The following is a 13,524-nucleotide window of genomic DNA, read 5'->3' as shown; positions in this document are numbered from 1 at the left end:
GAGCTGGATACTGAATCAGGACATTAAAAATAATAAAAAATCCCTGGCAAGCCAGACGTGCGAGTCTTAATTGTTGCTGCCGGAGCACTTCAAGGAGCAGATCAAAACCTCGCAGATAAAGAGAAACCCGCCAGGACTGAGTGGCCACGCTGTTGATGGCGGGGATTAAAATGCTCGCGCTGGTTTAGGGGGCGAGTACATTAACCCTGAGGCGTAAAGCCCCGGGGCGCTTCGCTGCCAGAGGGGCCGACCCGGGCCCGGCCGTGGGGACCCACCGTGGGGTCGGCACCCACAGACGCCCACAGCCGGAGCGGGACCCGCGGCAGCGTGAAGCCGAGCGGCCTCAGGAGCCCTCCCGCCCGCCGGGCCGCCCGCCCGGCCCCGCAGGCCCCCGAGCCGCCCGCAGGCCGCCCTTAGCAACGCGGCGCCCCGGGCGGTTGCTAGGGGCGGGGCGGGGTGCACTTCCTGCCGGGCGGGAATCGCTTCCGGGGCGGCGAGGCCTGGCCGAGAGGGGCGGTGAGCGGGCCGGGCGGCCGTGAGGGGAGGGCCGGGGGGGGGCTCTCGGGGGGGGACCGGGGGCTGCAGGAGGGGTCCGGAGCGGCGCGGGGATCTGCCGGAAAGGCCTCTGTTGGGAGGGGTGGAGCGGCGGCTTCAGCATCGCCCTGCCCCGCCCCGGGAAGCGGGTGGGAGAGCCTCGGGTGCGGGGGAGCCTCGCCGGCTCCGTGACGGCCCGCTCCTCCTGCGGCAGCCAGGGCTGGCCGCCGCTGCTTGCAGGAAGAAACGGCACAGAGCTGGTCTCTCGAGAAGGGAGGAGGAGCTCTGGGTGTCCCCTGCCCTGAGGCGGCACGGCTGCTCCTCCTTACGGCCCCGGGCGCGGCTGGCGAACCCGGCGGCCCGGTGTCGGGCCGCAAGCCAGCAGGCGGGCTCCTCGGCCTCGCTAATGGCCGTGTTTTCGGCGGTGCGAAGCACACGCAGATCCCCCTGAAGCCAGTATGAATTGGGCAGTCTGTGTCCCGGCACCTACTAAGTCGTTTCAGAAATCCAGCGCGAGCTGGTTTTGCCTCATCCTTCAACAGAAGCTTTCATGTTCTGCACCGACACTGCTGCTCTTTATTCCCACCCCAAGAGGAAGCTCATATATATCACTTGAAGTGCTCCTGTGGCTTTGTCCTATGCTAATTATTTATATAGCGCTAGGTCTGGAAGATGCCAGCTGGGAAACGCAGGACAGCAGAAAGAAGGGTTTGAGTCTGGCTCTATTGAGATGGCCAGTTCATGGCCCTGATCCTGAAAACACATGGGTACTTATCGTAGGGCCTGATCCTGCGCCCAGGGGGACAGCCGCATCGTCTTCCAGTGGTGTCACTGAGCAAAAGCACAAGCCCGCAGCCCTGAGTGGCCCCTCGCTGGTTCTGTGGTACAGCTCCGACCTTGCTGCAGGACCAAGTCCTTTTGTGTGGGGGTAGCTAGCTTGCTGTAAAACCCTAATAGAGGCAAGACTGAATATTTTTAAGCAGATAGTCAAAATCAATTCCCATCATGCAGCGCAGCTGTTTGTGCCCTATTTCTGCTGTTATGTTCCAGTGAGATGGCCAGGCTTGTGGGGAGAGGTGGTTGCTGCTGTTGGACCAAATGAGTAAGCTGGAGGGGGGAAGCTTCCTCTCAGGGTCTGAAACAGGAGTACCAATCTTTAAATGCAACTTAAGAACAATTACTTTAAGTGTAGCCATGTTAATAGGTGAGGCGGTCTGAGGAAAAAGGTGGTGGATAACCTGTGGAGAAGAAGAGATGTTAGCTGAGGAAGAGGTGGTGAAACTGTTAGCTTCTCAGGAACAGGGAGGAAGACTCCATTATCCAGGGACCTATTGGATTAGCTGCAAGGCAAAGTGTAAGGAGGTAGCGCTCTTGGTGAGAAAACTCACGTTGCAAGTTTTGCCTTCAGTGCGGAAGGCGGCGTGCCTGGCGCTGAGCCCTGGTTCCCCACCGTTCAGCTCTGGCCTGCTCATTTGCATAAGGTTTAGCCTCCTTGCATGTGCTGGTTTGGGCTTTGTGTTAACCACAGGAGTTTTAAAAAACAGGGAAGAATTTTCCTAATATTAGTTCAGCTCCACTGATAGCAGGAAAGCTAATGGTCCGAACGTGGGCTGCCTGCTGTGGCTACTGTGCAAGCAAGGGCGCTCTACTATGGCTAGTTGGAGCATGATGCCAGGTCTTCTCTGAGCGTATTTCTTGGGGTAGTGCTTAAAATGGTAGTGGCAGCTGCTGCCAGCCTGCGTGAGAGCTCTTGATGCTGGTCATGTCGCCTGGGATTTGTTAGAAAATTACTAATACCCTCAGGGGAGGTGAAATAGAAAAGGGGAAAGGAGGGGAGACTTGTGGAGGATGAGGATGGATATTTTTTGTTTTCATTGCATCAGTTTCCTTTTCTGGTTTATTTTTGTGTGTTGTGTTTCAGGTGTATGAATCAGGATTATCAGCAGGAGTTTGTCCTGAGAAATTCCGGGTGAGGAATGAAGCAACATCCCTTCCTGCTCTGTTTGAGGAAGGGGGTGGGCAAGAATAACGTTTTCAAAAGATATCCCAACAAATAAAGTCGAGATAAAATGCAACTCAGGGGTGAAGTTTCCCATGATTCTGTTTCTTGCTTAGGAACTGCTTCTTGCCTTAGTGGATTGGGGGAGAGGGCGTTTTAAAAGTTAAAAGCAGTGAGGGATGAGCCACTTTTATGCATGCTTTGATGACACCGTTTTATGTCCGATGCAGCCTTTGGGTCTGCGTTGGGACTTGCTGAGCCTGAGTGGCCCAGCGTGTATTCCAGCTTCATGTTCAGGTCCCATGCAGCCCTTGCTTGTTGAATTTTAATCAGAATTTGAAAAATTTTCTTTCACTGAAGTACAGACCTGGAAGGGACTGCAAGAGGTCACCTATTCTTATCTCCTGATTCAAAGGCAGGATTATATATACTCACACCCCATCCCAGGCAAATGCTTATCTGATCTGCTCTTCTCAATCGCCAGTAACAGGGATTCCACAGTCTCTGTACTCCAGTGACTGGCAGTCTGTGCAGTTGGGGATTTTTTTCCTATCTTCTAAAATTCAGAATAATATCCCATACTTCAGCCGAATTAAAACAAAAGAATTATTTCTTGTAATTTATATACTACTCCTTTTAGTACATCCCCAAATGACATTTGCCTCTTATGCAATGGCATTGAGTTGTTGACTGATTCTCAAATTCATCAACTATAACTTTACTCAAATTATACTCTTAAGTTTACCATCTTTCTGAACTGGGTCACACCTGCAGATTGTAGAAATCTCCTCCTAGCCTGAGAAATACAGAGCCTGCTTTGGAGATAATTTCTAGGAGGCAGGTTACTACCATTCAACTGAAATGCGCATGCAGCACAATCTCACACCCAAGCTTTAGTAATATAGAGAATTGTAAGTATCAATAAGTAGTGCTGATTCAAAAAGTACACACCAGGATCACACAGGTCAGGAAAACTGAGTAAGACAGTAATCACAACTGAGTTCTGATGGCATCTCAGGCTAATTGAATTTCCCTTTCGGGACTTTCTGTGGCGTAGTCCAGCAATTCTGGCAGGAGAGTTCTGCGTTATCGTAGAAAGCCATTAGCCATTCATAGAATGAATTGACAGCTCCATTAGCGAAAGATAAAGGAAGGAAGAAAGGATGGTCTCGTGGCTGAGAAACTAGCTTGGGACCCAGGAGATCAATATTTAACTGTGCCACAAACTACCTGTGTGACCCTCGCAAGGTATATAGGGCTTAGTGTAACCAGCCACTAAAGCCATGCTTAACTTTATTCCTCTGTCATAACTCATTCCTCTGTCTTCAACGGATCTGCCTTCTGTGTGGTTTATTTAAGTAGTAGTTGGTTTTGTACACCATCTAAAACAACAAGGCTGTGACCACGTATACGATGTAAGTGAAAATGAGTAACAGTCATCTCGCATGCATGATCGATTTCAGGGAGAAGTATAGTATTGCTTATTAAGCTTTTCCCTTATTGTTTCATGAATATTGTTCATATTTTGTTTGTCTTCCCCTCACCTGCAAATGGACTAATACTAGCATTTGAGGACTATTTTCTTAGGCGGGTGGTAAAAGACAATCATCCAAATAAAATGCAAGTTTCATTTCCCTCTTTGTTATTGGGTCTGTAGATCAAGGGTGTCTTCAAAAAACCTGCATGAGGTAGTCTGTCATTTTTTCACAATGGAAAGTGAATACCAGAAGGCATGATGGAAATAATTGCTCTTTATTTTTTTTCCCCTTGTAGTAACCAGTCTTCCTGAGAGCATTAGAGGAGCGGAAGGGTGCATTCACGATGGCTGCAGAGTTGGATTTTTCCCCACCTGAAATCCCTGAGCCCACGTTCATGGAGAACGTGCTACGCTACGGACTCTTCATTGGAGCCATTTTCCAGCTTATCTGTGTGCTAGCCATAATCCTGCCAGTTTCAAAGTCCCATAAGACAGTAAGCAGTGCTCTTTAATATTGATATAGATGGGCAGAGTCAGAGAAAATAGGATGGGAGGGAACTTTGAGTAGCTAATGGAGACACAGCGGTCTGCCCCTGGGATTGATGACAGTTTCATTGTTCATTCTCTTTCCTTCCTTCTAGCTTTCCCACCTCCAGCTTTTGTCTTGTGATTTACCCCCAGATTAGAAAGTCGGGAACAAACACCTGAGCCAGGGGCTCTCTGAATATCAGTGGAAAAAGTGACCTGAAGCACTGGCAAGGTCTGCTAAATGTACATGCTGTCCCTGACCGCACACGAGAAGGCTTTAGTCCCGACCCTGTCTTGTCATCCTGCTGCTGATTTGCTTTATTAATTGCCAGGCAGGGCGTCCCCTTTGCAGGACCTGCCTCTCAGAAAGTGACTTTGGGCTCTAGTTTGTCTGTGATTTTTGGAAACAAGATACAGGTGAAATTTCTACTATATTCTAACGTGAGGAAGGCAGTTTTCAGTACTGACACCCAATCCTGTGCTGGCAAGTGGAGGGTCCTTTAATGCAGTTAGTACAGGAGAAGGTTAAAGCGAAAGGTTGAGGTGAGCTACAGGATTGAGCTAGTCCGGTTCCTCTAGACTGGGCCACAGCGGGATGACCTGCACCTACCTGGCTTTTCTGATAAAAGAGCTCCATGTGCTCGGTAGTGCCTGTGGTGCTGGGGACAGATATTTCAGTGTTGGTGATCAGGTGGCAAGTTTGGTGGTTTGATACAGATTTTGTCTAAATGTGTATGGTCTGTTTTCAGTAACAGCTCGGCATGGGAAGTTTTGTTTTCAGGCTATCTTTATTGCCATGTTTGCTCCCTCTTGTACAGAGGAAGCATGGAAATTTTCAGCCTGTCTGGGGAAGGGAATGCCTGAGGGTGAGGTACAGTGTGAAGGATACAGTTCATGACCCGACTCTTTCCCCTTTAACTGTTGGTGTGATGTGAAGTTGTGTTGATGTACTGGATTAGTGACTCTGCCCTGGCATGGGTGCATGCTCCCTCCTGCTAGTCCTGCCGCAGGAGCTGCAGCTCCCAGCAGGGAGATGAAGCAGGCGGCTGCCGGTCACGATGCAGTGCCATTGCAAGTCTTGCACCGTTACTCTGCAGCCACCAGCACCCGTCTGTCAGCGTCCGTGGTTTGCCCTGATAAATTTTTGAGACATACCGAGTAGCCTGATTCTTGAAAGCTGAAAAAGAGTGAGAGCTTTAGTTTGAAGTGGGAAACTGAAGACCAGCCCCCCAATTAAAATGATAAAGCTCAAGGACCTGTTACTGTTTAAGTTTGCAAGCATGCTTTGATGTTTGCATGCTCTACTTTTTATTTTCTCCATATGTATACTGTCCTCTTGATTTACTGTCCATATGACTAATTTACAAGACCGTAACACCAGAGGCTACCCCTCCAGATCTTGGGAATGATGCTTGAGCCTGGGTAGGATATTGAGGAACTTCTCTGTCTTGGAGGCTTCAGGCTTTGAAGTCTACCTTGGTTTGAACATTAGAAGGCAGCAGTGTTCACTTTACAGCAGCAGCACACTGCATCCCTGAGTAATAACTGCATGTTGCTCCATTTCTCCAGAGCCTGCCAGCTCCCCATGCGCCGATTACAGCCTTTGGAAAGCCAGCCAAGTCTCCTTCCTTGGAAAGCCACACAGATGTGAACTGTAATAGCCCAGTAACTTGAGAGACGTTTGAACCGAGCTCCTTGATTAAAAGGATACTGTCAGATGCTTGCCTCCCCCTCCATTATCTGGAGCGCTGTCTTGGAAGCTTGAAACTAGCACGTCTTGCTCAGCCATTTTTTGTGTGTCCTTTTCCAGTTGGCACGCTCTGACTGATAGAAACCAAGATGCTAAAGCAATATTTATACTCAAACGCATTTAATGAAAGGAGGCAATCTGCATGTGTGCGCTTTCTCAGATGGGACTGGCGCTGTTCCCTTGTGTTTTTACAAGATAACTAAACTTTATTTCCCATGGCTGAAATATTATCTGTCATCTCCCCTGAAGAAAACAAGCAGGATATCTAAGCATTCCTTTTTAGTCCAGGTGAAGAAAGCTTTGCTTGCAATTCCCTCCCTGGATTTTGGGCTTGGTTTAGAGGCTCTGAACTTCACATTCTTACTACTGTTTGGGGGATTTTTTGTCTTGTGCATGTTAATGATTAACACTTGGCAGAAACACCTACTGAATGTTTCCACGCACACTGGTGATTATATGGTATCTTCTCCTTTTCCTAATTTGAATAGTTTTCATTTAGTGTTGATTTTCTTCTTGCCTTTAAAGTTGGTTTTGTTTTTCTTCTCCAAAGCCTGTTTTAGACACTTAAGCTTTTAACGGCTTCTCTGGTAAGAAGCTGTTTCTGTGCATAAACTCACAGGCATCAGAAAGCACATGCGGAAGGAGCAGAGATGGTGCTGCTCAAGTCTCATTAAATGTGGACTCATAGATGTGTTCCAACAGAGATACCCAGCATTTGCTTCCTTTGGCTTATACTCAAATTCCCAAAGTGAGCTGTCAGCAAATTGTAAAAAAAATGTTACTGACTGTTTCTTAATTGATTCTTGTAGGACTCGGACAGTTTTGAGCCCAAGAATTCAGAGACAGTGAAGAAGCCAAAGGCAACTGCTCCACAGATAAGCAAGAAACCCAAGAAGGAAACCAAAAAGAAACGATAAAGCCATGACCGATGAGCCTCAAAAGACAAAATAATCAGCTATAATCATGCTTCCTCAGAGATGACATCAAAGGCAACTAACTATATTACATGGTTCTCTGGCATTGCCATGCTTTACCTTTCAGGGACAAGGGAGAAGGAACTTATAAGAGTGGAAGGGGCAGGGTTCTGCCATAGATTTCTTACAAGCAAAGAGGACTTCACATGTCCAGGACTTCATTTGATAGGATTAATGCATCAGTCACCATTAAAGTGACTTCTGTCATTTCTGATGGGTAGAGAGGCCTGTTGTCCTAGCTCCTCCATGCTGGCTAGGATTTGTGGTAAAGTCCCTGTGGAAGGTGGAGCATGGGTTTGCTACTTTGGATACCGGTTTGTGTTGTATTTTTTGAAGGCAGAGGGATCAAATGGATCAAGGATACCACACTACACAGCTTTGTATTCATCTCTGTTGTCATCTAGTCTGAAATACATAGCTGCATTTTATGGCTTAATAATAATGTCTTTGTCATATTCTTTAATTCTTTAGGTAATAACTCATCAGATTCCAGACTGCTGTAGATGAAAGCTTTCATTTCCCCAGCGTCGCTACCTCTTTCTCATTCCCCACCCATGCACTTTTCCTTTCTATTCCCACCCTTGAAAGCAGGTACATTTCAGGGAATTGAGGCTGTGGTGGGGACTGCAAGGACTACAAGGATCAGGGAACAATTTGATTCTGGAAGGTGCAGAATTTAATGCCTGTGCTAATGGGGTGTTCTTGGAAACTTGGGAAGACCAGGTACTGCATGTTGGAGAAAAGCTGCTCTGAGGCAGGAGTCTCGTAGTGCTGCATCGGTCGTGTGTCAAACAGCACTGCCTAGCTGTGCTGTTGATAAAGCCCCCTGTCAGCTAGCTGAGTCCTAACCGTGTGCTCCGTTTCAACACAGCTGGGGTTTGCTGCATTTCCAAACTCCCTCCCAGCCTTACCTGCTGTAGTCTGCTGCATCTCCTCTTGCTGAATTCTTCCTGAAGTTAAATATGGTCTCAGCCTGAGGACATGTGGTATTTTAAGATCCAAGGGGGGGCAAGCTGGCTGTGTAGCATGACTATATGGCAAGAGACATATACGCTATGTTCCTTCAGGCTCTGGCTCTCCAGGTCCAGGGGCAATCTAGTATTAGATTTAAATATGGCTAGACAGGACTGGAAAGAGATAGGTGGTGACGTAGCCACAGAGTCTCTGTAGGGCAGCTCGAGCTTCCTGATGCCAGCTCACATCTTGGTTTGTTTGATCACAAATGAGTCAATGGGAGGAGAACCTGCTCTTTTAGGCGCACCCAGGGTTCAGAGCGGCTTTGAAGGAAAGGGTTCTCTGGCAGGGCTGCAAGTCTGCGATCCTTTTTGCATACATAGACTCCCATCCTCAATTCACAAATGCCTTGTGAGCCCAGATACGTAGCAGTGTTGTGCTGTTGTTCTTCAACAGGAGTTGAACAACACGTTTACAGAAACCATCAGTGTTGAGAACAGCCACGTTCTCTGCTCACTTTGGCTTTTGGTGGGTGAAACAGATGGATCCCAGTACCAGTTTGATTCTAACCTCTCACTGCTTCCCTGCTCCAGGCTCTCTGCTTCTCTTAACCAGAATGCTGACACCAAGTTGCACTGCTTAAAATCCAGGTTAGAGTTCTGCTTTAAATTCAGCATTTTCTTTTTCTTCTTTTTTTTTTGAGCTACATGAAGGCGATACTAGGAGGACGGAACAAAGCACGGGAGACACAAGCACTCTAAAGTTGCTTTGAGTTCTCAGTACAAAGAAACATTACAAAAATTTCCCACGCAAATAACAAAGAACAATATTGTGCTATGAGTTTCCATTACGGACCTGTGTTCCTGTCTGTGATCTGCAGGGGAAAGAAAAGCATTGCCGCTGCTCTGGATAGGTACTGCAGATCACTTCTTCCATTTTAATAAATGAGGATGGTGGTTGTTTTATCTAACAACTCTGGCCTTCTGCAGGTTACCTAAAGGGGGGGGTTTCATGCTTTAACGGAATTGCGAGTATTGAAAGAGTAGCACACACGTTACCCGAAATATAGAAGCGCTTCCACAGCTAAGAACCAGTTAGCAATGAGCACTGTGTGGTTGTTACCTGAAATAGCAGGCTACTACATCAACGTCTACATCTAGCTATTTGCAGGCTGGCTTACTCATTGCTAGGTAGAAATCATGGATATTGGGGTTTGGTTTTGTTGGGGGGAAGAGGGATTAAGATAAATTTCCCACTCTGTTCCTAACAGCTTTATACCTATTTGAATGCTCTTGTTGGCTGAACTTATAGTGTGTTTTTAGAGATTACCAATATCCTATGTATTTTAGTTTCTCTTGAAATGTGTAATAAATACAATCAGAATCTCTCTGTTTAAAAAGAAATCTCTTTTTAAAGTTGTGCTGCCTTTTCCCATGCATTCATTGCAAAAGCTGCCAGAACTCTCAGACTGTAGGAACACCGGGACATAAATAACCTATTCATGAAACTGATCCATTAAGGGAAAGCCTTTCAGATCCTTTAATCTGTGAGCAATTGGTTAGTTAATAGTCAGGCATGTGTGTATCTGTGTTTGACTTGGAAATAGCAAACTATCTCCCAGTACAGCTTCAACTTCCTGGAAGGAAGGAGGAAGTGAGGCGGTGACTAAATTAATTTGCCTCTCATGAGAGATTTTGGCTCCAAGAGCCCCCATGAAGGTAGCAATAATAAAGGCATCATTTGTTAATAATATGAGCAGGGGATTAGATGGGGATTCAGTAGACTGATAACAGGGGTGTCCAGCAGCCCCTCGGTGTGTGATTGTGGCTGGAGCGCGGAGCTGTCTGGTGGCTCTTCTTGGCTGCAGTAAGACCAGCGTGGTAGCCAAGCTCTGGCGAGCGTCTGTTGGTTCCCTCGCCAGAAAACCAAAACGAGAGAAGGACTAGTGTGGTGACTCCTTTAATTCCCAAGCACTTTTCTCCAGGCTGTTTTGTAATTAACATCCCAAAGGGAGCTGAAGACCTCATTAAGTCACTTTTATTGAAGGGGAGGTTTTCAAAGGTCTGCCTCCAGATACCAGCCAGTAGGCAGCACCTCGGTGAACAGCACCTTGCTCTGCCACCCAAAGCCCAGGAGCTGGGCTGAGAGCTGGGTTTCCTCTGCTACTGTTTGTTACGAAGTTCCTTCCCCTCAACAGGCCAAGCCTCAGCTCTGAAGAAACATGGCTGGGAGCTGAGAATTCCTTGCTTTCTTTTTGATGGTGTTCAAGCAGCTCTGCCTTTCTGGCCGCTCACCTCGAGAGCTGTGGCCATCGCCGTCCCCTCGAGCTGTCCCACACTCACAATGCATCCTTGTGCTCCTCCAGTGCAAGCAGCACAATCCCTTGAGACCGGCCAATAAGTAGCTCGTGACTGGAGTTCCAGTTCACATAGTTCAATTAAATCCCTGTTAATCTTGTTCAGACCTAATTTACTTTCATTCTCATACACACGCTTCTCTCCGCTTCAGAGAGATTCTGGTGAGGTTCCCTGCTGACGGGAACCGAGGAGCCCGAGGCCATCTTTGAAGAGGACTGATGTCTGCAGAGCAGCCCCCTTGTTGAGTCAATAAGCTAAGATTATTTCCCAGCCTGTCATGAAGACTGTGAAAATACTCCTTCGGTGCCTGGATTTCAGGGAGGGTCAAGGCTGGATCTGATGATGCTCGAGGAGAAAACCAGGAAGCTGTAGGAGGGGAGGACCTGCTCAGTATCTCTGTTTCCCAGGGCACTGCTGAACTGTTCCCCTGTGTGCGTGTGCTAATTTTTGGACAGCTGAGAGCTGGGGTGCTGGACTTCTCTCTTGGGAGCCTCTTTTACACGCTGATACTTCTTTCAGGCGGAAGTTATGTTGTTCACAGCCTGTGGCCTGCAGGGATCGAGATGACTGTATTGATTTAGTTGTTTGTTTATTAATCTCATGAGGCATCAGAGACTGACTGCAGCGAGAAAACGGGATGATGAATGGAGAGTGCCGGAGTACAGAGCATGGCTGCTTGTTTGGTAATTAGGTTGATTGCCAGCTTTGGCGCTGGGAAGGGATCTGACCCTCCTCCTCTTCCTCATCCAGCCAGAAGGGATGATTTGGCTGGGGAGCATTCCCTTTCTCTCTGGCAAGAGACATGGGCTATAATCAATGTTTGCATTTCTTCTTAAATTGGCAGTTACTGCAGGTCCAAGCTCCTGCTCTTCTCCTCTGGTAGTTTGTGGCTTCTGAGCGGTTGTTGGTGGGGGTGTTTTCTGGCTTTTGGTACCCGGGCCAGCGTGCAGTAGCTGGTCTAAACGTCTCTTGCTTGGGGCTGGCAATTGCCAAGCAATGAACTCGGCTCCCTGCCTCTCCCTTGAAATTCAGCTGATTTTCCCATTTCATGTTGATTCTTCCCAATTTGTGGCTTTTCTGTCACCGTAATTCACCCCTCTTGTTGCTTCCACCCTGTAGACTCATGTCCATTGCAATTCTTCTGTCCCTGCAGCCAAATTTTACCTGCCAGTGACAGACAGCGGGTATCACCCGCTGTTACAAGGACTGATACAAAGAAAGAACACGTGGAGAAGCATCCAGGATGGAGAATTGTGTCCCCTCGTAATCAGACCCGCCAGCATGTTTCTCTTCCCTGATGATTTTTTCAACCAGCAGATATAACTGCTGGGGAAGGACAGCTCTCCGTCTTGGGAGCCCCAGGTATACCCGGGAAGCTGTGCTGTGCACATCAGCCTACCCCTGAGCCATGAAGCGTTAAAATGATTAAATACTACACTTCCAAACTCTTGCGAGAAGTGAGCACTGCGGCGCTGTGCGTGCTTCACACCACCCGTTCAGATCCTGCTCCTCGCCAGCACACGCAGATTTGTCTTGTGCAATCCCAAACCTCTCACAGTGCTCGCTTCCCTCCTCCCAGCTTCCCTGGTTTCATTTAGTGCCTGGAGGCCCCGGTGTGGCTCTGATGCTCCTTGCACCCTGCTTTGCTGGAGGCGTGACCAGCCATGCACTGGGAAACCGCAGTCCCACCGAGGACTGCAGTGACGCAGAGCAGGTGGTTGGAGCAGAGAGGCTGACGACAGGTTCCTCCATGGCTCGAGTCCAGCCTTTTTGGCTGGTAGGTACAAGGTAAACCTGCTTTGGATCACATCTTTGCTTTTTAAAAACATCTGTTGCCTGGCTGATGTCTCTTGTCGCACTTGAAGAGCTCGGCTCCCAAAGGAGGGGTGCTGTGGGTGGAGGGGGTTGAAGGGCTCTCACTTCTTCCTATCTTCAGTTCTAGGCAAGGAGCTGTGTCCCTAGTGCCATGCTCTACTGGAAGCCGTATTTACATGCTAAATGCAGCATTCCTTATTTGTGAAACCTGCACTCTGTCCCCTTGTTTCTTGCCAGAACGCTGTCGGAGCCTCTCATGTGCCGCCCCTGTAAGTGTCAAGTTCAGCCAGACCCACTTCATGGACTGGGGCCACGGAAGGCATCAGCACTGGCCTGAGACGGCTCATAGGCAGTTCCTACTGCCTTCCCTTTGGCTGCTGCTTCTGCAAAAGCCATCCCAAGCTTGTAAATTCACCTCGCCAAAAGCCAAAGTCCGGAGTACGACAGGCACTGGCGAGCTCTCGCAGGTCAAAGCCGCTCCCTCCGGTCAGGGAACCGACTCCAGACGCTTCCTGCTGTTATTTGTGCCTCTGCTCCGGCAGCGCGGGCAGGAGCCGTGCTGGAGCCGTGCTGCCGACGTGGGGCTTGTGGGGTCACGTCCCTCCTGCTCCCCGAGGGCAGCTCTTGCACATCGGCGTGTGCTGGGTGGGCCCAAGCTGTAGTCGAACGGCTGGACCACGGCTGCTGGGGTCTGCGCAGGAGAGGGTCGTCGTGCTGCGGCAGCTCCTTTGGGTGGCTGAAGCAGGTGTCCCCGAGTGTCAGCCTCTGCGGTGAAGGGAATCGCGGGGGGATCAGTTTTTGAGAGAAGGGGAGAAGCTGCAACCATTTCTGCTCCCTACCTCCCCCCTTATTTAGTTCACTTTAAACTGAGCGTGGATCCAAACGTCATATGGTTTAAATTTTTCAGATCCAGACTTTGGCCTCCCTAGCCCATCCCTCGCTCGAAGGACCAAGACTGGATGATTAAGGGGAAACACCCTTGTGTCTGCTCCGGCTCCGCTTGGCGCAGGCTGCAGCCGCTTGCGGGCCGGTGAGCAGCTGGGTGCTGGCAGGGAGGCTGCCTGGGACTCCTCCGCTGCCTGGGGAATGCCACGGCCCCCAGGGCAGGGTCGCCTGGATGTGGCTACCAGAGCTCT

At 48.9% G+C, this 13,524-nt stretch overlaps 1 protein-coding gene across 2 annotated transcripts; it reads left to right on the top strand.

The window, feature by feature from the left end:
• Positions 1-474: 474 nt before the first annotated feature.
• MANBAL (mannosidase beta like) lies at positions 475-9,602 on the top strand. Of its 2 annotated transcripts, XM_076351864.1 has the most exons (4): positions 484-516; positions 2,456-2,503; positions 4,307-4,504; positions 7,098-9,602. In XM_076351864.1, the coding sequence occupies exons 3-4, from the start codon at positions 4,355-4,357 to the stop codon at positions 7,203-7,205; spliced, it is 258 nt and encodes an 85-aa protein (XP_076207979.1). In that variant the 5' UTR covers positions 484-516; positions 2,456-2,503; positions 4,307-4,354; the 3' UTR covers positions 7,206-9,602. The 2 variants fall into 2 exon arrangements, with proteins under 2 accessions (XP_076207981.1, XP_076207979.1); XM_076351866.1 differs by lacking the exon at positions 2,456-2,503 and having other exon boundaries at positions 475-516.
• The last annotated feature ends 3,922 nt before the right edge of the window (positions 9,603-13,524 follow it).

Source organism: Aptenodytes patagonicus, chromosome 14 (genome assembly GCF_965638725.1).
Source record: "Aptenodytes patagonicus chromosome 14, bAptPat1.pri.cur, whole genome shotgun sequence".
Lineage (NCBI taxonomy): Eukaryota > Metazoa > Chordata > Aves > Sphenisciformes > Spheniscidae > Aptenodytes > Aptenodytes patagonicus.
The sequence above is the reverse complement of the archived record's forward strand: the minus strand, read 5'-3'. Positions and strand labels throughout refer to the sequence as shown.

Coding starts and splice junctions, on each gene's coding strand:
- MANBAL (XM_076351866.1), top strand. CDS start 4,355: ATGGCTGCAGAGTTGGATTTTTCCCCACCTGAAATCCCTGAGCCCACG. Junction 4,505..7,097: donor TTTCAAAGTCCCATAAGACA/GTAAGCAGTGCT, acceptor TGATTCTTGTAG/GACTCGGACAGTTTTGAGCC.